Raw genomic sequence first — 25,096 nt, forward strand, 5'->3', positions numbered from 1 at the left:
AACAGAGATAACATGAGTGTTATTAAATTGAGATTAAAACTTGTTATAAATATTCACAAAACATACTGTCATGTTACAGATGTATTGTGTAGCACTAAATTAATAATGGGAATACATTTTTATTTGCAGACCAGCTTTTCTGTCCTTTGTTCTTGGAAATAAATACATCATGCTCATTTACACAGCTTTAATTGTTTAGCGCATTTCACAACACAAAAACAATAGAAGAAAAGAAAAGTAGATCTCAGTATAATAGTTATGTAGGTTTAAAGATAATAAGAGCAGTTCAGGGCGCTTTATAAAACAGTAAAAATGATAGCAGTTGAGCTTTATTATGATATAAAATGCAGATTATGAACAAATAAATATTTTTGAATACTGCATGAAAATGAACTGTCTTGCTACTAGATATGACAGTGTAAATACTGTGTTTTTTAAGGGGTTTTAGAGGAGATATATATTTTAAAATAAAAAGATTCACACGTGATAGGTGTCGGTGGATCTTCTAACCAATAGGGATTAAGCTCTGTCGTCATCAGGGCGGCTCTAGGCTCCCGCAGTTGGTGGGAAGCAACTGCAGCGCCTGGGTCAGACGGCTGCAGGCAGATTTCACTCGCGGGACTATAACGCCGGAAGTCATCGTCACGTGATGAAGGCGCAGACGCAAGTCGGACAAAAAAACTAACCAGCATGCACCATACCGAGCCAGGCGGCGATCGGACTGCGCAGCGCCGGGTTAAGTCGAACAAGCCTATTAACAGTGACTGTGTGTCAAAATAAGTTTATATTAGAGACTTTTATTTTGTCGCCAAGAAGGTGTGTAAGTACATACCTGTAAATACTCACATTTATAATTAAATAAATATTACAATATAAATTGTAATAAATAAGTAAATAAATAAATACAACAAATATATTGGAGATAAAAAAAAAAAAGAGAAATCTTGTGAAAATGATCTGACCAGTGTTGTCATCCTCAAACATTTTTAAAGCAATTAATGACATCATTTTATCATCCCTTACTTAAATGATGTGTTATATATTAAGTCCTGAGTCAGTTTCTGCCTCTGCCTCTAACTGACTCCTGCCCAGCCTCACAGAGGCGGCGAGTCAGTGCACCGGGTCGGCTTCAATCAAACACCCTCTGTAATGCAGCAGCAGCACAGCTGGCCAGAAGCTGAGCACTCTGGGTAAGAAATAAACCGCACTGGTTTCTTTGATCTCATTGGTTTAAAGCGATGAGTCACATGGTTTAAATTAGTGCAGTTCTCCGGCTGGTTAAAGCTGGTATCTCGGTGGAGCTGCAGAACTGCCCGGGTGGTCAGGGCTGCTCCTCTGCTGCGGTGGTGAAGAGCTCAGAGCCCGGCCGAAGATCATCACGTCTGCTTAACGTCAGGAGGAGGAGGAGCCTGGGAAGCAGAAGCCGCATCCAGCCCTCACCCGCCTGCCTCCGCCCACTCTGATCTACTGAACTCACTTTCATCTTTAACTTTCATCTGAGTACCATCATCATCTCCATCATCATCAAAGACACGAGTGACAGTTCTCAACATCTTCTCACAACACTGTACGCCAGACACAGAACTGCTTAATCAACAGAAAACTAGCATCTATCAGCACTACACACTATCTTAATAACAATAATAATGTCAGAGCTACTTTCACAATCCCACGGGACAGAGTGTGGTAGAGTGTGGTAGAGGGAGGTAGAGCAAATTACAGTGGAGTAAAGTTTGGTAGAGTTACATACAGCAAGGTAGAGTGGGGTAGAGTGTACTAGAGATGGATAGTGTGAGGTAGTGCAAGGTATAGTGAGGCAGAGTGTGGAAGAGCATGGTAGATTGAGGTAAAGTGAGGTTAGAGTGTGGTAGAGCAAGGTATAGTTAGGTAGAGTGTATTAGAGGGAGGTAGAGTGAGGCAGTGTGAGATCTGAGCATGGTAGAGGGAGGCACAGTGGGATGGAGTGTAGTAGAGTGTGGTAGAGTGGGGCAGAGTGTGGTAGAGTGTGGTAGAATGGGGCAGAGTGGGGTAGAGGGAGGCACAGTGGGATGGAGTGTGGTAGAGTGTGGTAGAGTGGGGCAGAGTGTGGTAGAGTGTGGTAGAGTGGGGCAGAGTGTGGTAGAGTGGGGCAGAGTGTGGTAGAGTGGGGCAGAGTGTGGTAGAGTGTGGTAGAGTGGGGCAGAGTTTGGTAGAGTGTGGTAGAGTGGGGCAGAGTTTGGTAGAGTGTGGTAGAGTGTGGTAGAGTGGGGCAGAGTGTGGTAGTGTGTGGTAGTGTGTGGTAGAGTGGGGCAGAGTTTGGTAGAGTGTGGTAGAGTGGGGCAGAGTTTGGTAGAGTGTGGTAGAGTGGGGCAGAGTGTGGTAGAGTGGGGTAGAGTGTGGTAGTGTGTGGTAGAGTGGGGCAGAGTTTGGTAGAGTGTGGTAGAGTGGGGCAGAGTTTGGTAGAGTGGGGCAGAGTTTGGTAGAGTGGGGCAGAGTGTGGTAGAGTGGGGCAGAGTTTGGTAGAGTGGGGCAGAGTGTGGTAGAGTGGGGCAGAGTTTGGTAGAGTGGGGCAGAGTTTGGTAGAGTGTGGTAGAGTGTGGTAGAGTGTGGTAGAGTGGGGCAGAGGTAGGTAGAGCACAATATAGTGGAGTAGAGTTTGATAGAGCGACAAGGTAGAGTGGGATAGAGTGTATTAGAGAGGGATAGTGTGAGGCAGTGCGAGGTATAGTGAGGTAGCATGTGGTAGAGCAAGGTATAGTAATGTAGAGTGTGGTAGAGCGACATAAAGCAAGGTAGAGTGGGGGAGAGTGAGGCAGTGCAAGATCAGAGCGTGATAGAGAGCGAGGCACTGTGGAACAGAGTGTGGTATAGTTAGGTAGAGTGTATTAGAGGGAGGTAGAGTGAGCTAGAGTGATGTTAGAGTGTGGTAGAGCAAGGTTTAGTTAGTTACAGTGTATTAGAGGAAAGTAGAGTGTGGTAGAGCAAGGTATAGTGCGGTATAGTGAGGTAGAACGACATACAGAAAGGTAGATGGGGTAGAGTGAGGCAGAGCGAGATCAGAACATGGTAAAGTGAGGCACAGTGGGATAGAGTGTGGTAGAGCAAGGTACAGTGAGGTAGAGTGGGGGAGAGTGAGGTTATCGTGTGGTAGAGCAAGGTACAGTGAGGTAGAGTGGGGGAGAGTGAGGTTATCGTGTGGTAGAGCAAGGTACAGTGAGGAAGAGTGGGGTAGAGTGGGGAAGAGTGAGGTAGAGTGGGGTTAGTGTGTGTGTGTGTGTGTGTTGTTTTTCTCACAATGTATTAAGTGTTCCAAGGGGTGTGTATTCTATCGGCAGCCATATTGGCTCCAGGTGTTACGCATATGTTCGCTCATCTACTGAACACTGCCTCCACTAATGAGACCCTGTCTACACACACACACACACACACACACACACACGTGTGCAGAGCTCTTTGTCACTGCCAGCTGGCACACACCCTCACCCCTAGTGCCAAACACACACACACACACACACACACACACACACACACACAGACACACACATAGACACACACACACACACACACACACACACACACACACACACACACACACACCTCATTAGCACCACCTCACTGACTCTCTCCGAGCTCCAAACTTCCTCTCTTACTCTTTTTCTTTACACTACCCGCTCGACTCCCTCCATCTATTCATCCCTCCATCCGTCCAGCCTCTCTTTCTCTTTTTTCGATGTTGCTCTGTAGAACTTGTTATTCTTGATTAAAAAAACAAATCCAATTTATATTCACCCTAAATCCATTTGTAAACGAAAATAAAAGGGCAAATATCCAGGGGGTGAATATTTATTATAAGCCCTGTATATCAGTTTGGATGGTGGGATGGGGGGATGATGGGATGGCAGGATGGTGGGATGTTTCAGTGCTGAAATGTTTATGTTTAGGAAGAGCGATAGTCCTTGGACGCACTGTCCACACATCCCGCCTACACTCTTTTTGAAATCCGCAGCAACAAAGTGGTCGCTATGGTGCTGCTGTTTTTGGTGATCATAACATGAGGATTTGTAATGATAACAATGATGCGGCTCATAGCTTACCGGGGTGGGGGGTTACAGTAACACATTCCTATTAAATCTGCGCGCTGAAGCTCGGTGGCGTTTTCTTGGCTGGGAGTAAACAGCATCATGAATGTGGTATTTCATATTTTCATATATTTCACAATGCTGATGTTGTAGAACACAGTGCTGAACGTTCCCAGAGTGTAAATATACTTATAAATCTACAGCTTCAGTGCACTGAGTGGCAGCAGTAAACTGGGCAGTGAGGGCTCAGTAATTAGAGCACTGGGTTATTGATGAAAGGGATGTGGATTCGATTCATGTCCTTCTGGGCAAGTCTGTTCCCTCGGGAGTGGTGGACTCAGGGCAGGGGTGAAAAAAATAAATAGTAAAAAATGTAACTGAATTACAGATAGAGTGGGGTAAAGTGAAGCAGTAATAGGGTGTGGTACAGCATGATAGAGTTAGGTATAGAATGAGGTATAGTGAAGTAGAGCGAGGTAGAGTGGGTTAGAGTGAGGTAGAGCGAGGTAGAGTGGGGTAGAGTGAGGTGGAGTGAAGTAGAAGGAGGTGGAGTGGGGTAGAGTGAGGTAGGGTGAGGTGGAGTGAGGTAGAGTGAGGCAGAGCAAGGTATAGTAAGGTATAGTGAGGTGGGTGAAGTAAAGTGGGTTAGAATGTGGTAGAGTGAGCTACAGCAAAGTAGAGTGGGGTAGAGTGAGGTAGGGCAAGGTGGAGTTGGGTAGAGTGAGGTAGAGAGTTTTAGAGTGAGATACAGTGAGGTGGAGTGAGGTATAGTGAAGTAGAGCGAGGTTGAGTGGGGCAGAGTGAGCCACAACAAGGTATAGTGGGGTAGAGTGAGGTAGGGCGAGGTGGAGTTGGGTAGAGTGAGGTAGGGCAAGGTGGAGTGATGTAGAGCGAGGTAGAGTGTTTTAGAGTGAGATACAGTGAAGTGGAGTGAGGTATAGTGAAGTAGAGTACAGAAATGTAGAGTGGGGTATAGTAAAGGTACAGCAAGGTAGAGTGAGGTAAAGTGTGGTAGAGTAAGCTACAGCAAGGTAGAGTGAGGTAGAGTGTGGTAGAGTGAGATACAGCAAGAAAGAGTGAGACAGAGGGGAAAAAGTAAAATGATATAATTGAATTCCCTATTGGGCCCATCTCCATTAGAGAGGGACCTAACCAGGCTTCTTCTCACCTGTAGGAGAACCCTACACTACTGCAGCTGTCTTTGCAACCCCATTGGCCAGTTATCTCCCATCTACTTGAATGGGGAGAGGCCAAAATACTGGAAACTGATTATTATTTTACCATTTTTGGAACATATTTTAAATCACTGATAAAATCTGATAAATTCCTCAGGAATAGTTTGTAGCATTTGTATCAATAATGCACAAAAACCTGATTTTTTCCCAGCTACTGCACTTGCACAGATCTCCACACTGAGAAGAGATTTTCCCAGTAAAACACTGACCCTCGTTTACTCACATAGCGCTTTTCCACAGAAAGAACTCTAGTTCTTAAACCAGTTCTGTTCTGGCTTATAAGAATCATGGTGCTTTTTAGCAAACCAGCCCTCGTTTCCACAAGTTTTAGTGGAACCGTCAAAACGACACATCATACGTCATCAACAAAGAGCATTGCACATCGGCGGTGAACTAAAAAAAACGGCCATGCTGCAAATAAACGTTCCTGGTTCTGGAACCTACTTTTGTTGGTGGAAACGCAGCGAACTGGTTCAAAAATCAGATTTGTGAACCAGAATGGTGCCGGTTCCACGCTGGTGGAGAAGCGCATGATTTCACCTGTAAACAGACGCCATATTGAAACTTCTATAAAGAACTCCTATCCATATTTCAATGTGAAACATGATACTAAAAATTCGACATACTAAAATATGTAATATCTTAAATTAGTTTAAGCATCTTGCAGGTTTTTCAGCATTTGGTTTGGCTGCTCTAATCTCTCCCAGGATAAGAAGTAATGTGGTGTGTGACTGTAGAGTAAACCTTCAGCTTAAATTCAGGAATTCAACAAAACAATTGTATTCCCAGCTTAACAACTGCAGCCAAACCAGCTGTTCTCTCAGTAATTTATTCAAAATGAAGGAGATAAAAGTTCTGGAACTGATTCCAAGTGCTGAATTAGCATTTAGCATCTGTGAACTCTCAATCTGTGCTCTGAGGAGGTCAATATGTGCTCAGGAAGACCAAGCAGTGGCACAGTCCACTTGTAGTATAAGTTTTTTTTTTTTTATATTAGTCGTAATAATGTGGCTTAGTTCTGGTAATATAAGGATATTGCTTTGGATATTCTGAATACATAAAAAAGCACACTTGTCAATCACAAATAAACAGGTGTATCTCAAAAAATTAGAATATCATTAAAAAAGTTACTTTATTTCTGTAATTCATTTCGAAATGTGAAACTGATATAATATATAGATGTATTAAACACAGAGTGATCTATTTTAAGTATCTATTTATTTTATTGTTGATGATTATGACTTACAGCCAATGAAATCCCAAAAATCAATGTCTCAGAAAATTTGAATATTATATAAAACCAATTGGTACTTCTGGCAATGTGGCGAAGTCCTGCTGGAAAATGAAATCCGCACCTCCATAAAACTGGACCAACACCAATAGATGACATGTCTCTCCAAACCATCACTGATTGGTGGAAACTTCACACTAGACCTCGAGCAGTTTGGACTGTGTGTCTCTCCACTCTTCCTCCAGACTCTGATCCCTTGATTTACTTTAAATGAAATGTAAAATTTACTGATGATCAGTGATGGTTTGTTTGGAGAGTCATGTCATCTGCTGGTGTGGATCCACTGTGTTTTATTATCAAGTCTAAAGTCAGTGCAGTTTTGTTTTCCCACAAAATCTTCCCTCTGCTACTGACAACTTTTATAGAGATGCAGATTTAATTTTGCAGCAGGACTTGGCACACTGCCCACACTGCAGAAAGTACCAATTGGTCTTATAGAATATTCTAATTTTCTAACAGATTTGGAGGTTTTCACTGGCTGTAAGACAATCAACAATAAAATAAATAAACGCTTAAAATAGATCATGAGTGAGTTTCACATCTTCATATTTTATTTTAACTTTTCAAAGATATAATTTTTTTTTAAGATGCACTTGTATATATACTCTTAACCAGAGTATTCTGTGATTTCTCTGTGCATATATAGCTCTAGAAACAATGAAGAGACCACTTCAGTTTCTGATTCTGAATCAGTTTCTCTGATTTTGCTATTTATAGGTTTATGTTTGAGTGAAATGAACATTGTTGTTTTATTCTATAAACTACAGACAACATTTCTCCCAAATTACAAATAAAAATATTCTCATTTAGAGCATTTATTTACAGAAAATGAGAAATGGCTGAAATAACAAAAAAGATGCAGAGCTTTCAGACCTCAAATAATACAAAGAAAACAGTAAAAAAGTTCATATTCATCTTGGCATCATGTTCTCCTCCACCAGTCTTACACACTGCTTTTGGATAACTTTATGCTGCTTTACTCCTGGTGCAAAAAATTAAGCAGTTCAGTTTGGTGGTTTGATGGTTTGTGATCATCCATCTTCCTCTTGATTATATTCCAGAGGTTTTCAGTTTGGTAAAATCAAAGAAACTCATCATTTTTAAGCGGTCTCTTAGTTTTCTTTCCAGAGCTGTATATAAACTCTTTACAAAAGTATTTTAGGATTTCTCAGTGCTTAAAATACGATCTCAAAATCTGATTATTGCCTGATTCATGTAATCTTTTTTTAGTTTTCTCATTATCTGATTACTCAAGTCTACACACACAGTACACTGAGCCACGATACACCTAACACTTTTCTGCTTTTAGAGCGCGTGTGTGTGTTCACAGTCGCCCTGTCTGTTCTGAATGTTTTCGTCCAGCCGTTCCCTTTATTTCCTTTTCCAAACTCATTCCAGCGCGTCTCTAATTTCACTAAAGCAGCAGAAGCCGAGATCGGCCCGGCGTCCAGAAAATATTCCCCATCCTGTCTCCCCCCGCCGCCAGAACCACAGCGCTCCATCTCTGCAGCCAGAACCGGCCCGAAACTATGAGGAGTATTTTCAGCTCTGTAATTTAAAACACACACACATGCAAAAACGTGCTCACACACACACACGGCTTCTTAGGGCCACGTGTGCCACACCCGACCCAACACCACCTTCCAACCCAACTGATGATTTCTGATGAAAGGGGAGATGATTTACACAAATGACTGTATATAAACATAAACGCTGTGTTTCCACTCCCTTACAGACCAGAAGCACAGCCAGACTCACCTACTGATTCAGTACTGCAGACCTGCTCCCTAATCCTAAACCAAGCGTACAGGTGTTGGAGAATGAAACTGAAACTCCTGGTTTTAGAGCACAATAATTGATTGTGGTGACGGACAGTTCTGGTGGAAACAGGTGAGGTGCACATTGAATTCTGCGTGATTTGATCAGCCGTGGTTTTATGTTTTTTGGATACAATCCGGGTTAGCACCCGAACATCCCTTTCAGACAGCTTCCTCTTACAGCGTCCACAGTTAATCCTGTTGGATGTGGTTGGTGCTTCTTGGTGGTGTGCTGACATTACCCTGTATACCGTGGCTCTTGATGCATCACAAAGACTTGCTGTCTTGGTCACAGATGCTCCAGCAAGACGTGCACCAACAATTTGTCCTCTTTTAAACTCTGGTATGTCACCCATAATGTTGTGAGCATTGCAATATTTAGAGCAGAACTGTGCTCTTACCCTGCTAATTGAACCTTCACACTCTTACAGCTCTTACTGGTGCAATAATGTGCAATTAATGAAGATTGGCCACCAGGCTGCTCCAATTTAGCCATGAAACCTCCCACACTAAAATGACAGGTGTTTCAGTTTCATTGTCCAACACCTGTATGTCTCAGACTGCCTTCATTGAGTTTACAGCACAGTTCTTCCACTATCTTTGCGCTACTGTTATAAAGGTTCTGTTTATACTTGTACTGTCATTCCCTCTTAATCACTATTGCACTACTGTCTTGTGTCTTTTGTCTCACACATGTCTATCTGGGTCCTTATTGTATTGTACTTTGTATATCGTCGCTGTCCAATGAAAAACACTTATCTCCAAAACAGCAACTTTACAGGAGAGAGAAAAAAACCTTGTAAACTTTCAATGGAAGTCAATGTAAAACTAGTTTATTTCAGGTCATTTTTAAGTATTTCTATTGCTTCTTTTATTAAGAAATTTTGACACAGTGTAAGAGACAGTTTGTCTGTTCAAACTATGTAGTAAACTAAAAATAGAAGTGTTTTTCATTCTTTTATATTTAAATTATTTTTTACTGAACTTGCTATAATTTTTTGGGAAGGAGAGTGACATAATTATTCACAATAATACTAATATTTGACTTGACTTGAAATGTAAGGTTCCAACAGTAAATTAAGTTTTTTTTTTATTATTAGGTATTTCCTTGCTCTTTCTTTGCTGGGGCAGTCCTGATGAGTGCCACTTTCATCATCATAACATTTTTGATGGTCTTTCAATGTAATTTCTTTCAGTCAGTTCTTGACTGACCTTCATTTCTTAAAGTATTTTAAGAAACAGTTCTGCCTATAACATGTAATAAAACATTACTAAAATAGAGCTATTTACTGTATACCTGTAATATAACTCTACCTCTTCACTACTTTACAACTGATGCTCTCAAACCTTTACATTAAGAGACAAGAAACTCAAGTAATTAACTCTTGATGAGTTCAGCACAGCTGTTAACTGAAAGCCTGAATTCCAGGTGACTCTACCTCATAAAGCTGACTGAGAAAATGCAACAGAGATGTGCAAAACTGATCATCTAATCAAAAGGTGCTAGTTTGAGGAATCTAAAATATGAAACATATTCTGCTTTGTTTGACACTTTTTTGTTTGCAAAATATAAACACTCTGCTTGTTTGGTTATAAACACTCTGTGAGTTAAAATAGTTCCAGTGCTGCTCTGTTTGTAGCTGTGCTGTTTGGCTTGTAAGCGCTGCATCGTTGCTAGGTTACCTGTATGAGCTTCGATTACAGTGCATTACCGGCTGATAACGGCACTCATAGAACGCCTCTCAGCCAATCACATTGCGGGGTTGTAACTAACTGTGTTATAATTTAAAATAATAAAAAAACAGTGTATATTCTTGGAATTAATCAAATATTTTTCAGTATTTGCAAAGAATATCGTTATTAGAGAAATAGCCTGTAATATTGTGATTATATTTCAGGTCCACATCGCCCAGCCCTAGTGTTAAGTAGTGCTGATTCTCCACAATGTCAAACGGCTGTGTCCCATATGATGTTATATAGTCTGTAAACGAGACGCAGCCTCTGTTTACACTGCGGCCGGGCGGGTGATTCCCGTGCCATCTCTGGAGAAGGCCATCGTGTTTACGAGTCGTGATCGAACTTAAACAAACGCAGAGCGCTCCGTTACGACCCTGATTAGGGTTCAGGCAGGGTGGCGTGTAAACAATCACACTTTCACACCCAGAAAAGTGAACAATTACGAGGCTCGCTGCCAAGACTGGTTCTGGGTGGATCATTAAAGAGCAACTGAGGCGCTAATGCTAATGCGTTCTTCGCGAGAGCGGCGTGACTGGCAGAAACATAGTCAAGTCTACGGGCAGAAGATGCAAATCTAACCAGAACCAGAACATAACCTGAACCTCAATCAGAAAAAATTGGGATGAGAAAAATAGCTACCATCAGCCATCAGCTGCCGGAGCCCTGAGAGAGCACAGTTGGTCTTGCGCTCTCTGGGTGGGTACAGTAGATGGTGCTCTTTCCCCTCATCACTCCTCGGGTGATGTGGATCAGCACAAGGCTGCGTCTGTGAGCTGCACTGTGACTCTACTCGGCAATGCTGCATTAGCAACAGTTCAAAAAGAGGCGGAGTCTGACTTTACATGTATCGGAGGAGGAGGAAGTCTTAATGAGTGGGTTGGATAATAATTGGCTGCGTAAATTGGGGAGAAAATGGCAAAAACAATTAAAACAAATAAATAATAATATGTGATTTCAAACAGGTCATTGATTCTATGATATATCGTCCAAGAAATAATTGTGAAAAATATTATTATTCCATTATACACCACTAAATATACTGAAATAAATGATCATTTCAATGATACTCTAATTTTTTAGATGTATTAGTATTTTGTCTACAATACCAGCTGACCTATATTTGTTTTTAATTTTGTCTCATCATATTTTAAACAAGTTTTTAGCCCTCTGTATTTGTTTCAAGGCGGAGATTGTAAAAAATACACAATATTTAAAAGAATTAAGGTAGTTAAAGCTACCAAAACAGGGTTTATCAAAGGTGCTAAAGCTTCAACTATTGAAGTTACTGAATGGAGGCTAATGTTTATCCACTGCTCTCCTCTGTGTTAGCTCTGTGTTTATCTGAGCTGGTCACAGACACACAGACACACCCCTGCTGAGGAGTGTGGGATTGTTTGGCTGATTTTCATTCTGATCCTGATCCCACTACACTTCCCCATTCCATTTAAACTCACCAGTACTGATTAACCTACCGTTCACAAAAACAGAGAGTGATTAGACCACGCCGTACAGCTGAAAAACAAGCGGTAAAGATCTCACAGTCAACACCATCAATACCGTCCAACACCAACCACCGCCCACCGTACCCTCACACTCCTCCCACACTCCTCCCACAGCCTGACCTTCAATAAGACACTGTGTTCTTAATCAATTAATGAATAAACCACAGAGAAAAACAGAGCCTGAGCTCAGATAAGGTACCGAAGGAAATGTGGATAGGTTCCACAGCTAAAACGGTTCCCACTGGTTGGAGGAATATTCCAGATGGGTGCTATGGTGCTGTTAAGTGTTAGGACGATGGTTGCTATGGGGTTGCTAAGTGGTCTCTATGATATGCCCGGTAGTTGCTCTGGTGTTGCAGATTTGCTGCTTGGTGGTTTATACATGGTTGTCACTATGGTGTTGATAAGTAATTCTATGGTGTTGCTAAGTGGTTACTATTGTATGCCCAGTGGTTGCTGTGGTGTTGAAGAGTTGCTGCTTGGTGGTTTATACATGGATGTTACTATGGTTTGCAAGGTGATCGCTATGGTATGCCCAGTGGTTGCTGTGGTGTTGAAGAGTTGCTGCTTGGTGGTTTATACATGGTTGTTACTATGGTTTGCAAGGTGATCGCTATGGTATGCCCAGTGGTTGCTCTGGTGTTGCAGAGTTGCTGCTTGGTGGTTTATATATGGTTGTTACAATGGTTTGCAAGGTGGTCGCTATGGTTTGCCCAGTGGTTGCTCTGGTGTTGCAGAGTTGCTGCTTCATGGTTTATACATGGTTGTCACTATGGTTTGCAAGGTGGTCGCTATGGTATGCCCAGTGGTTGCTCTGGTGTTGCAGAGTTGCTGCTTCATGGTTTATACATGGTTGTCACTATGGTTTGCAAGGTGGTCGCTATGGTATGCCCAGTGTTTGCTCTGGTGTTGCAAAGTTGCTGCTTGGTGGTTTATATATATGTTTGTCACTATGGTGTCACAAAGTGGTCACTATGATGTTGGTACATGATTCTATGGTGTTGCTAAGTGGTATAGTAACCCTAGTGGTTGCTTTGTTGCTGCAGAGTGGCTGCTGCGTGGTTGTTAGATGGTTGCAATGATGCAGCTTGATGTTCACTTTGGTATCACAAGTGGTTGCTACGGTGTTGCAAGGTCATCATGGTTGGTATGGTGTTGCAAGGGGGTTGCTATAGTATCCCACATGGATGTTATCATGTTGCCAAGTGGCCCTATGGTATCCCAAAAGGATGTTATGTTTTTAATAAGTAGCAGCTTATGATATCCAAATTGGTTGCTATGGTGTTGATGAGTGGATGCTGCGGTATTCAAAGGTGGATGGTTGGAAATGTAATGCTAAGTGGTTGCTAAGGTGTTGCTATGTAGTACTAAAGACATGCTGCACACACCCACACACTTTTCTTTCTCATCTCCTTCTATTTCCTCGCTCTTCCCTGAATAATGAAACAGAATATAAACATGTACTAATAATAATCTCGCTGCAAAACCGCAGACTGCGTTCAGTCAGACGCTCCACGCTTCATGAATCCAGATGCGAAACGCAGCGAGAGAACGATCACTGATTGATTTTCAAGTGAAAACCGTTTCATGAGAGAGAGAGAGAGAGAGAGTAAGAGAGAGAGAGAGAGAGAGAGGGAGGTGTAATTACCTGGACGGGGGTCAGCTGGGCTCTCGGGTCAAAGACACGCAGATTTTTATCCTGGAGAGAAAAAAGAAATAAGAAAAAAAATAGTCATTACTTTCTAGGTAGAAGTATAGAAACTAGGGTTTAATAAAAATTAAAGTATCAACTCAAGTTTTTTACTCTTTTAGTAAAAGAGTAAAAGTACTGGTTTCAAAACTACTTTGTATTTTTGTAACTAAGTATTAAAGTAAAAGTTATATAAGGGGAAAAAAAATAAAGCCATTTATAACAAAAGCTTAGGCCACGCCCACAGAGTCCTATAGTGCACTACCCCCCCTCCCCAAAACACATTTTTCTAAAAGCCATAATGATTATAAATGTTAAAATATTAAAATGTTAATGTTGATAATATAATTTGGGATTTTGCACTAGGCTCCTTTCTAGTGTTTCAGCTGCATATAAATGCTTATTAAAAATGAATGTATTTTACATACAGAAGAATGTAAACATATTAAAGTTATATTAGTTGGACTGGAGTTTGTCTGGAGTTTGTCTCTTGAGTCTCTGCACGGATCATCTTCATACTAGACTACATACGTCTGCTATGTTCTTGCTGGAGTGTGTGTGGGGGGGGGGGGGGGTGGGTGCAGGTGTGATGGATCACAGTATAAACCAATAGGGAGTCAGAATGGTATATGTTTATACTTCTTTACATCCAATCACAATCAGATTCACTCTATCTGGATGGAGAGATTTATCTGGATAGGGGTTTTATTAAACGATGAGAAGCCGGAATAAAAAACAGCTGAAATGAAACAGGAGTAACGAGGCTTTTTATATTAAAATGTAAGGTTGTACTTTGTTATTTGACACTTTAAGTATTTTTTTTACTAAATACAGTACTAATTATTAGCAATATAATGAATATTTAGTGCAAAAGTGTTTCTTACCTGTAACAGGTAATGCTTTAATTAAGATAATTCACTTGTTTTTAATAAAAAAAATACATGTTCAAACTACTTTAATGTTTCATTATTTTATTACTTTTAGAGGACCACCATATAAAACTATTTTTGGTTTTAGTTTTAGTTTTTTTGCAGGGGGTGGCTGCAAAGGTTTGAGATAAACCATTTTGGTATCCTATGTTGATTACACTGATTTAGGCAAGTAGAAGAAGTCTCTTACTGAAAAAAATACTTTTAACTATTTTCCTATAAGATCTTCAAATTTTAAAACGGGTCAAATTGACCCGGAACAGAACAGGAGGGTTAAAAACTACAGTCTACAGTTACAGTGCTTCTATATGTTAAACAGTATCTGAGAGCAGTTTTCATACTTTTGCCCTCAGTGGACCATCTTTAATAAGAAATGCAGTTCTGGCCCAACTCCTGACCATCAAACGACCCTGCACATGCAGCGTTAATAAGGAAAGCCAATCAGAAGCGAGGTATTGGATGATTGAGGTGAAATGAGAGGTAATGGGAACAGGCTGTGACCGCTGCAACCCCCACCTTCCCTCCCACTACTCACCAAAACACAGCACTAATCAAGACCAGCACAGCCTTTACTGAGCGCTTACTCCAGAACAGCTAATGCACAGGTAACGTCTCAGACTTTCCACTGACCAAAACCTTAATATAAATAAACTATAACCAAACAGTTACATTAATAAACCTTATCTCAGTTTCTGTTCATTATGTTAATAACTAATCCTCTGTAATTCATTGACTTCTTTCACCAAAGAGTGTCCTGATGAAACAGGGGAAAATTACATTTATACATTTATTTAAATTAAAGATATATAAAAGAGAACAATATGGAAAACAGTAAGAAGAGAGAAATAAACTGAAAATTTGTAATTAAGTAAAAATACCTTTACTTTACTAAAATTCTACTCAAGTAAAAGTAAAAATACCCATCTAAAAATCTACTCGAGTAAAAGTAAAAAAGTACTCAATTTAAAATTTACTTTGAGTAAAAGTTACATAGTTACTTTTAATTATTTAATGTAAAAAAGTAAAAATCATAAATTAAATAATTATTAGATTAAATGATTTGCACCTTTCAGGCAGTATTTGTTCAGACCACCCCATAAAACATTTTTAAGAACAAGTGGCATAGGTTTCTATGATCCATTTATGTGACTATAAACCGTATTTTTATAGTTTTACAGGTCATTATTATTTTTAAACTTGCCATTGCTATGCTTTAATTGCTATTAACATGATTTTTTTTTTTTACATTTAAGAAGATTGTTTAATGTTCCCAATAAAAACTTAAGGAATTATCATTAAAAAAAAAAAATGTTGGTTGGAGCATGCGCAGTGCCGTAAAGAAGCACATATTGATGGGTAGCATAACTCGACAGAACACCGGTTCTCCCCAGCTGATTTACATAGCTTCTCTCCAGCTAACCGTAATAAACACTGCTGGGAAAAGTTCAGCTGCGCTGCCATGGAGAACAAAACTCAATTTATTTTTAATTCAGACAATCCGTTTTCTTTTTCCCCAGCAGTAAAATTACCTATTTTAAAAACTACTTTAAAAATTACAAATTACTCATAAAATCTACTCAATTACAGTAATGTGAGTAAATGTAATTCATTACTTTCCACCTCTGATTAAACTACATTTTAAACCAATAAGTTGTTTGAACTTAAATTAGTAAAGTCTGTTTTACATAAAATTGGATATCTCTAAACATTACTCAATTATTTTGACTAAGTTATTTATGTGGGCACAACCAAACAGAGACAAATCAAATCACTGTTTAAAACAGAGGCAGGCATATCAAGACGGGAACCATGTGTCAGCGCATGCAGGTGATTCATGACTGTTCACTGTTCAGACTCCTTAGTGCTCCACAGTTCTCCATGCAACCTTTTGACAGTACTTCATTAAATTAAAGCAATATTAAGACACAGAAAGGTACAGTAGAGGACTTGATTTTACATTTAAAAAAATGGAATTTACACATGGAAAATGCTAGGGCTAAGGGCGCCGAGTGGTCCAGCGGTCTAAAGCGCTGCCACTATGAGTGGGAGGTCGCAGGTTTGAACCCCCGCTCATGCAGCTTTGCCATCAAGCTGCCGGCGCTCAGAGGGAGCACAATTGGCTCTGCTCCCTCCGGGTGGGTAGATGGCGCTCTCTCCCCATCACGCTTAAAGGTCGCGCCGGGCGGCACGAGGCATCTGTGAGCGGATGTATCGGAACCGAGCTAGCTGCTCAGGCAATTATTTATCCGCAGCAGCTCGAAAAAAGGGGTGACTGACTTCACACGTGTTGGAGGAGGCGTGTGCTCGTCCGCATCCTCCAAGGGTCGCAGGTGCCACCGGTGATGGTGATGCACAAAGAGGTGAGACAATTGGATATCCAAATTGGGAGAAAATGGGGAAAAATCAGAAATAAAAAAAAATGCTAAGGCTAAGCCTAAGACTAACTTAGCTCAGATAACGTTACTATCCTAGTCCTGTACAGCTTGCAGCTTTTTGCTGAAAAACAGCAAGTAAACTGATACAGATAGAACTCCGGTTCTTGAACCAGTTACGTTCGGGCTTATAAGAACCGTGGTGCTTTTCAGCAAAAAGGTTCAGGAACCTACTTTCTTTAGTGGAAACGCGGCAAAAAGTTCAAAATCTGGTTCGCGTACCAGACTGGTGCCGGTTCCACGTCTGTGAAAAGCGCTAAGAGTGTGATAAATGATGCTGGACGCTGCATCATGTTCCATGACTTTTGATATGTGGGTGGAGTCTCCTGCATTGAATGTGGAAGTGGTATCTGGGTTTCTTGCAGAGCAACTTGTCTGTTAATGTGGAAAATATCTCACAAGATAATACCTCACAACTTACACAGGCATGATCGTTTCCAAGCTATACCCTTGACATACTCTGTCCCGTGACTTTTGACTATTAGCATTTCAGTGTATAGTACACAGTGGCTGTTGAAGGCTCAAGTTTAGCAGCTGTTTACACCCAATTTATCCTCAGACTGCTGGGAATTTCTCACTCTACTGCTAATGAGCTTCAGCCCAACAACACAGCTCACTAAACACCTCCACACCTCCTCACCTCCTCCTCACACTACTGACCCGCACTGCTGCCGGTTCCTGCAGGTTCTGAAGGGTCAGGGTCCGGAAGCGTCCGGAGAACAAATCATTCTTTTGAGCAACATTCAGCTCATTAGTGATTCATAAGCCCTCAGTCCATAAATCTCATTAATGAGCCGCCGCTACGCTAAACTGAGCGGGTGCAGAGGGATTGTTCTAGAATCTGCCTCAGTACCTCACTCTACCTCACTTTTCCTCACTCTCGTTCTATCTTTTTCTACCTCACTTTGCCTTCCTTTTCCTTGCTCTATCTTTCACCTCACTCTGGCTCATTCTACCTCACTTTTCCTCTCTCGTTCTACCATTTTCTACCTCGTTTTGCCTCCCTTTTACTCGCTCTACCTTTTTTCCTTAGCTTGGTCTTCCTTGATCTACTTCACGTTACTAAAACGTTCCCTCACTCTACCTCCCTTTTCCGTGCTCTACTTTACACTACCTCTGTTTTCTTGTTCTACCTCACTTTAAACTAAACTTTACCTCATTTTGCCTCGCTTCATAATAACTCTGCCTTCCTTCACCTTGCTATACCTCACTTTACTACAACTTACCTTAATTTCCCTGACTCTACCTTACTATACTTTGTTCTACCTTGCTCTAATTCACTTTACTACACTCTATCTTCCTTTTCCATGCTCTACCTTTCTCGATCTTGCTTTTCCTCACTCTCGTTCTACCTTTTTCTACCTCGCTTTGTCTCCCTTTTACTCGCTTTCTTTCACTACCTAACTCTAACTCAGCCAACCTCACTTTTCTCTCTCTCATTCTACCTTTTTCTACTTTGCTTCCTTCTACCTCATTTTGTCTCCCTTTCACTTGCTCTACCTTTCACTACCTCATTCTATCTCACTTTTTCACACTCTCTCGTTTTAACTTTCTCTACCTCGCTTTGCCTCACTCTGCCTGGTTTTCCTCCCTTTTCTTTGCTCTATCTTTTACTACCTAACTTTTTCTCACACTCTCATTTTACAATTTTTGTACCTCACTTTGCCTTTTTCTACCTCACTTTGCCTCAATTTTTCTAGCTCCATCTTTTACTACCTCACTTATCCTCACTCTCTCATTCTACCTTTTTTTACTTCCCTTTGCCTCGCTCTACCCTGTTTTGCTCCCTTTTTCTTGCTGTCTTTCACTACCTTACTCTCTACCTGGCTTTTCCTCACTCTCGTTCTATCTTTTTCCACCTCGCTTTCCCTTGCTCTATTTTTCACTACCTCACTTTAGCGAACTCTACCACACTTACTTTTTACCTGTTCTACCTCGTTTTCTTCACTCTGCCTCACTTTTTCTCACTCTCTTTCTACCTTTTCTATCTCGTTTTTCCTCACTCTGCCTCTCTTTTTCCCACTCTCTTTTTACCTTTTCTATCTCGTTTTTCCTCACTCTGCCTCATTTCCCCTCACTCTCTTTTCACCTTTTCTATCTCATTTTTCCTCACTCTTCCTTCTTTTTCCCTCACTCTCTTTTTACCTTTTCTATCTCGTTTTTTTCTCACTCTGCCTCGCTTTTCCTCACTCTCTTTTTACCTTTTCTATCTCGTTTTCCTCACTCTATTTTTACCTTTTCTATCTAGTTTTTCCTCACTCTGCCTCACTTTTTCCCACTCGCTTTCTACCTTTACTACCTTGCTTTGCCTCACTCTACCTCGCTTTTCCTCACTCTCTTTTTACCTTTTCTACCTCGCTTTCCTCACTCTGCCTGGTTTTGCCTCCCTTTTTCTTGCTCTACCTTTCACTACCTCGGTTTGCCCGGTGCTACCTCACGTAACTACAATTTACCAATCTCAGTTGTCCTTGCACTACCTCACTTTACTACACTTTACCTCACTCTACCTTTCTTGTTCCTCATTCTTTCAACCTACTTCTTCTACCTCACTTTGCCCCGCTCCGCATCATTGTCTTGCTTTATTTTGCATTACCTCACTCTACCTCACTTTCCCTCACTCTACCTCCCTTTTCCTGGCTCTACCTTACACTACCTTGGTCTATCCTGCTCTAATTCACTTTACTACACTCACACTACCTCACACTACCTCACTTTTCTGTGCTCTACCTTACTCTACCTCTATATTTCTTGTTCTGCCTCATTTTACTATATTTTACCTCACTCCACCTCACTTTACTACAATTTACCTCACTTTGCCTCGCTCCACCTCACTCTATTTTGCTTTACCTCACTTTGCCTCAGTCTACCTCACTATCTTACTTTCCCCTTACTCTACCTTCCTTTTCCTCACTTTGCCCCTCTTTTCCTTGCGCTACCTTACTCTACTACACTTTACCTCACTTTGCCTTGCTCTACCTCACTCTGTCTTGAGGCACTTTGCCTTGCCTCAGTCTACCTCACTGTACCTCACTTTGCCTCCAGCTTTATATCATTTCACGTGAACACAGTGAGCACAGCTGAGAAGTTATTGTTTTTTATTGTGATCAAACACATTGTTATTACAATAACTAGAAAAATATGATTTATGGTCCAGGTTGGTCCATCACACTTTAACAAATACAGAATTATTATAGTTTATAGCCATACGTTCGATTCTCTATACAGTGCCTGTGTTTCCACTCGTCTTAAACAGAACCACTTTGTCCATAAAACAAGCAGCCTTTATGCTCAGGACCCGTCCCGCTATACTTATGGAAAGAGGCACCTCTAAACGCAGTGCTATCCCAGCATGCTCTGCTCCACGCTGCCGTGTTTACCCAGAAGGAGATAAGTGCCCTGAATTGGACCCACATGTTGGCAGTGTTGAGTGGTGTAATAAGGCGGATTGGGAGGAGATTGAAGGGTCGGCCGGGCGCGGGGCAGAACCTCTGAGCGGGTCTGTGATCCAGTCTCACGTTTCTGTCTTTTTCCTGTTTTTCTATTTCTCTTTCCTCCGCTCTGCCGAAAGACTTTCTGACTTCTGTGCCACACGGCTCGCCCTGCCAGCGCTGTCATCAATCGCTCTTTGTTCGGGCCGGGTCTGGAGCTGGAGGTGTTCTGGAGTAATAGAGCGGTACAGCCTGAGTACTGTCAGTAATACTGATCTCAGATCACCCGTCAGCTCCGTCACTGTCAGAGCCGTTATTGAGTTTTACACATTTTACATTTCTGATGCTGCTGCTGCTAATAAGTTCTGACAAGGACTTTCATGATAACTATATTGATATATTGTCCCAATCGATATATTGTACCAGGAATAATTGAAATAGTTCGTTTTTTTTTATTAGTTTATCTTTTTCTCATTATTTAAATGTTTTAATTTACTTTTACTTGTTTTTTTATTCTAATGTCTTATATTGTGATTCTTATGTTCTTAGTTCATTATTATTAATTTTATAATTTTACTTTACTTTTACTATTACCTTTTTCTTTATTTTATATATATTTTATTAAGCACGAGGAGACGAAACTCAGATGTGGATCCGGACGGGACTAAAAAAAAAACAGTAGATAATTCAGCCTGTAATTTTTTATCTCAGAGGACGTCTGAAAAAAAAAAAAACACATACATAGTCGTTCTGGACGGGAATAAAATCACAGAGGACCCCCATAAAAGAGATAATTACCCCAGAACCCCCTGAGAAACTAATCCCATCTGGATAGGACTTTAATATCTGTTCCCACTTTTAATGTCATCTTTACCATCAGGTACTGTCCTTTCAAGGCCTTTTTTACGTTGTGACACACATTTAAATATTTAAAGAAAAAAAGAATGAGAGAGACAGTAAGAAAAAGTGCAAGAGACTGTAAGAGAGAGGGATTGAGAGAGACAATAAGAGAGAGAGAATGAGAGAGACAGTAAGAGAGACAATAAGAGAGAGAGGGACAGAGAGACAGTAAGAGAGAGGGATTGAGAGAGACAATAAGAGAGAGAGAATAAGAGAGACAGTAAGAGAGACAATAAAAGAGAGAGGGACAGAGAGACAGTATGAGAGAGTGTGAGAAAGACAGTAAGAGAGAGAATGAGAGAGACAGTAAGAAAGAAAGAGATAGTAAGAAAGAGAGAATGAGAGAGACAGTAAGAAAAGACAGTAAGAGAGAGACAGTAAGAGAGAGAGAGAATGAGAGAGACAGTAAGAGAGAGACAGTAAGAGAGAGAAGAGACAGTAAGAGAGAGACAGTAAGAAAAGACAGTAAGAGAGAGACAGTAAGACAGAGAGAATGAGCGAGACCGTAAGAGAGACAGTAAGAGAGAGACAGTAAGAGAGAGACAATGAGAGAGACAGTAAGAGAGAGAGAAGGAGAGAGACAGTAAGAGAGAAACAGTAAGAGAGAGAGAATGAGAGAGACAGTAAGAGAGAGACAGTAAGAGAGAGAAGAGACAGTAAGAGAGAGACAGTAAGAGAGAGACAGTAAGAGAGAGAGAATGAGAGAGACCGTAAGAGAGACAGTAAGAGAGAGACAGTAAGAGAGAGACAATGAGAGAGACAGTAAGAGAGAGAGAATGAGAGAGACCGTAAGAGAGACAGTAAGAGAGAGACAGTAAGAGAGAGACAATGAGAGAGACAGTAAGAGAGAGAGAGAAGGAGAGAGACAGTAAGAGAGACAATAAGAGAGAGAGGGACAAAGAGACAGTAAGAGAGAGGGATTGAGAGAGACAATAAGAGAGAGAGAATAAGAGAGACAGTAAGAGAGACAATAAAAGAGAGAGGGACAGAGAGACAGTAAGAGAGAGTGTGAGAAAGACACTAGAGGGTTTTCCATCCACCAAGTTTTTGCGCATTTTGAAAATGCGCATGAAAAAAGCTGGATGGAAAAAGTCAAAAATTCGAAAAAAGCCCCAAATATCGCAAAACGATTTTTACGCTAGGAGGGGGTGGAAAAGTTAGAATATCGCATCGCCAAAATTCGGAAAAACTGGATGGAAAAGGGTTTTTCGCATAAAAAATGACGTATCACCTGTGGTATATGGTGCGCCGCGTTATTGCGCTGTGCTATTTCTCGCGCCTCCGTCGCGTCCGGTAATGTACCGGTTCATTAGTTTTATTCGTATTGCTTGGCATACAGCGTACACACAACGATGGACTGTTGTAACGCTTACACCAAATGTTTCACCCACTACTCTGTACTCAGCACAGGTGGCCAGCTTGTATATGGCGATGGCGATTCTCTTATCAGTTGGCAAAGGTGGGCGATGACTGGAAATACGTGGCCCTACATATGGTCCAATCATGACGCACAGCTTTTCGAAAGTTGTTTTGGACATTCTAAAATGCCGAATCCAAAGCTGATCAGAAAAATGGCTCTGAACGATGTTCTCCCAGAACAGTTTGTTTCGTTTGCGCTCCCAGGTATACGGTGGCTGTCGCCGTGGTCGCGCCGAGATTTCCGCCCTTAATAACGTTTCCAGTGCTCGTCCTGCCCGGCGTCTTTGAACAGCAAACACCATCACCATGTAGAGATGGCAAATCGACACGAAAATAATTCTGCACAGAGCAAAAACAGAATCAAACCTCTCCATGCTTGTTTGGCGTCCTCTCCCACGTTATCTAAAGTTTATTCGCATAACTGTAGTGAATGGAAACACGGCTTAATTCGCATTTTTTCCTGCCGAAATTTGGAAATTGCGCATTCTTTTTTCGAAAGGTTTGGATGGAAACCTGCCTAGTAAGAGAGAGAATGAGAGAGACAGTAGGAAAGAAAGAGATAGTAAGAAAGAGAGAATGAGAGAGACAGTAAGAGAGAGAATGAGAGAGACAGAAAGAGAGAGACAGTAAGAGAGAGAAGAACAGAGAGACAGTAAGAAAGAGAGGGCGAGACTGTTAATATTATTATACTTGATCATTATAATCACTATAATTTTTTTATTATTACTATTGTTATTATTATTGTTGTTTTTACTATTATCATCATTGTTGTTATTATTATTATTGTGATTTTTTTATTATTATTATTATTATTATTTCTTTAATTAATTGATGTTTATGTTTCATCGTTGTTTCACTATAGGTTCGGTTTTGATATTTGTGTGCTTTGGCAACATTGTTTTTTTTTAAAACAGTCATGCTAATAAAGCCAATTTGAATTGAATTGAATTGAATTGAATAGTAAGAAAGAGAGAGAGAGACAGTAAGAAAGAGAGAGAGAGAGAGAGAGAGACGTGCAGGTGTGTAAAGCTGTCTTCTAAGTGAGAAATTAAAATATAAAACAATATTTTACACTTTCAACACTTTTGTTTGGATGACTGTAGTATTAATCTACAATGGAGAAAATGATCTACAATACAGAATGATGGCAGGAGGGAGGCACAGGCACCCCTTCAGACAGGTTCCCCTGGTTCTATAAAGCAGCAGTAAGTTCACAGCCTGTCAGAACCGAGGGCCTGATTAAAGTGGGCTCTCTGCGGGGGGCACGAGCACGGGGCACGGAGGACTGAGCACAGGCAGGACAGGAGATCAGAGGTCAGAGGTGTGAGAACCTCTTCGTTTTTATCACCCTCATTACGCATTAATTAACACAGCGGGCACTCCTGCTGCAGGGGGTGAGGGAAGGGCACAGGGACTGAAGGCCAATCGGGTCAAATTTACCCTCAAACATTCAGAGGCAGGTCAGAGTTCCACCCTATAATCACCCTGTAACCCCCTCCATCCCGCTCGTTACCCGCTCGTCCCGCTGGCACTGCCAGTCTCTGACCCACAGGGTGATCTCTGATGGTTTGAGCCGGGCAGGAGTGAGCAGAGTGATCACACGCTCAGATTACCCTGATTCACTCCGCTGACTGTCTGGTAACATGTGTCGTGGTTGTAATAATCAGATGTGATGTGATGTAATCAGATGTGATGTAATCGCTCAGAGTGCAGGAGGTCTGATCTAAGCAGTTCTGAACACAGAGGCACACTGCTGCCCTCTACTGTCAGAACTGCAGAACTACAACAACAGTATGTTGTGTGATGACTGGGGGGTAGATGGTGTGTTTAAGCTGTACTCTCTCTTTCTTTCTCTCTCTCTCTATAGAGCAGAGGCGTCAAACTCATTTACAGAAATGTTTAAAAAAAATAAACTAATGTGAGATAAATGTGAGAGAGAGAGAGACTGAGAGAGACAGTAAGAGTGAAAAAGAAACGTGTGAGAGAGAGTGAGTGAGAGCATAAGAGCAAGAGGGAGCACGAGAGCGCATGAGAGAAGTGTGTAAGAGAGCAAGAAAGAGTAACAGCGAGAAAGAGAGCGCGAGAGAGAACAAGAGAGAGTAAGAGTGAGAGAGAGAGCATAAGAGCAAGAAAATGTGAGAGAAGTGTGTGAGAAAGAGAGTTAGAAGGAAAAGAGAGAGAGAGAAAAAACAGAAGGGAGACAGTAAGAGAGAGTGAGTGAGAGAGAGCGAACGAGAGTGTAAAAGCAAGAGAGAGCAAGTAAGAAAGCGCAAGAGAGCGTGAGAGAAGTGTGTGAGAGAGCAAGAGAGACAGAAATCGTGAGATAGAGAGCATGAGAGTTAGAAAAAAACAAGAAAGAGACAGTAAGAGTGAGAGAGAGTGTGAGAAAATGAGAGAGACAGTAAGAGTGAGAGAGAGAGTGTGAGAGAGAGAACAAGACAGTGAGAGGGAGTGTGTGAGTGGCAGAGAGCAAGAGACAATGAGAGCGAGAGAGATTATGGGAGAGAGCGAGAGAGACAAAAAATGAGCGTGTGAGAGTAAGTAAGCAAGAGAGATTTTAAGAGTATGTGAGAGAGTGTAAGAGAGCGAAAGAGCAAGAGAGAGAGTGTAAGAGAGAGACAGTAAGAGAGAGAGTGCGAGAGAAACAGTGGGAGCAAG

General features: G+C 41.2%; 1 protein-coding gene across 1 annotated transcript in view; it reads right to left on the reverse strand.

The window, feature by feature from the left end:
• The window catches only part of coro7 (coronin 7), a 161,820-nt gene that overhangs the window by 123,157 nt on the left and 13,567 nt on the right, over positions 1 to 25,096 (reverse strand). The window contains exon 7 of the mRNA XM_049467626.1: positions 13,289 to 13,339. Within this exon, the coding sequence (XP_049323583.1) occupies positions 13,289 to 13,339 (51 nt within the window). The remainder of the gene's footprint in view (positions 1 to 13,288; positions 13,340 to 25,096) is intronic.

This window comes from Astyanax mexicanus, chromosome 19, assembly GCF_023375975.1.
Source record: "Astyanax mexicanus isolate ESR-SI-001 chromosome 19, AstMex3_surface, whole genome shotgun sequence".
Taxonomy (NCBI): Eukaryota; Metazoa; Chordata; class Actinopteri; order Characiformes; family Acestrorhamphidae; genus Astyanax; species Astyanax mexicanus.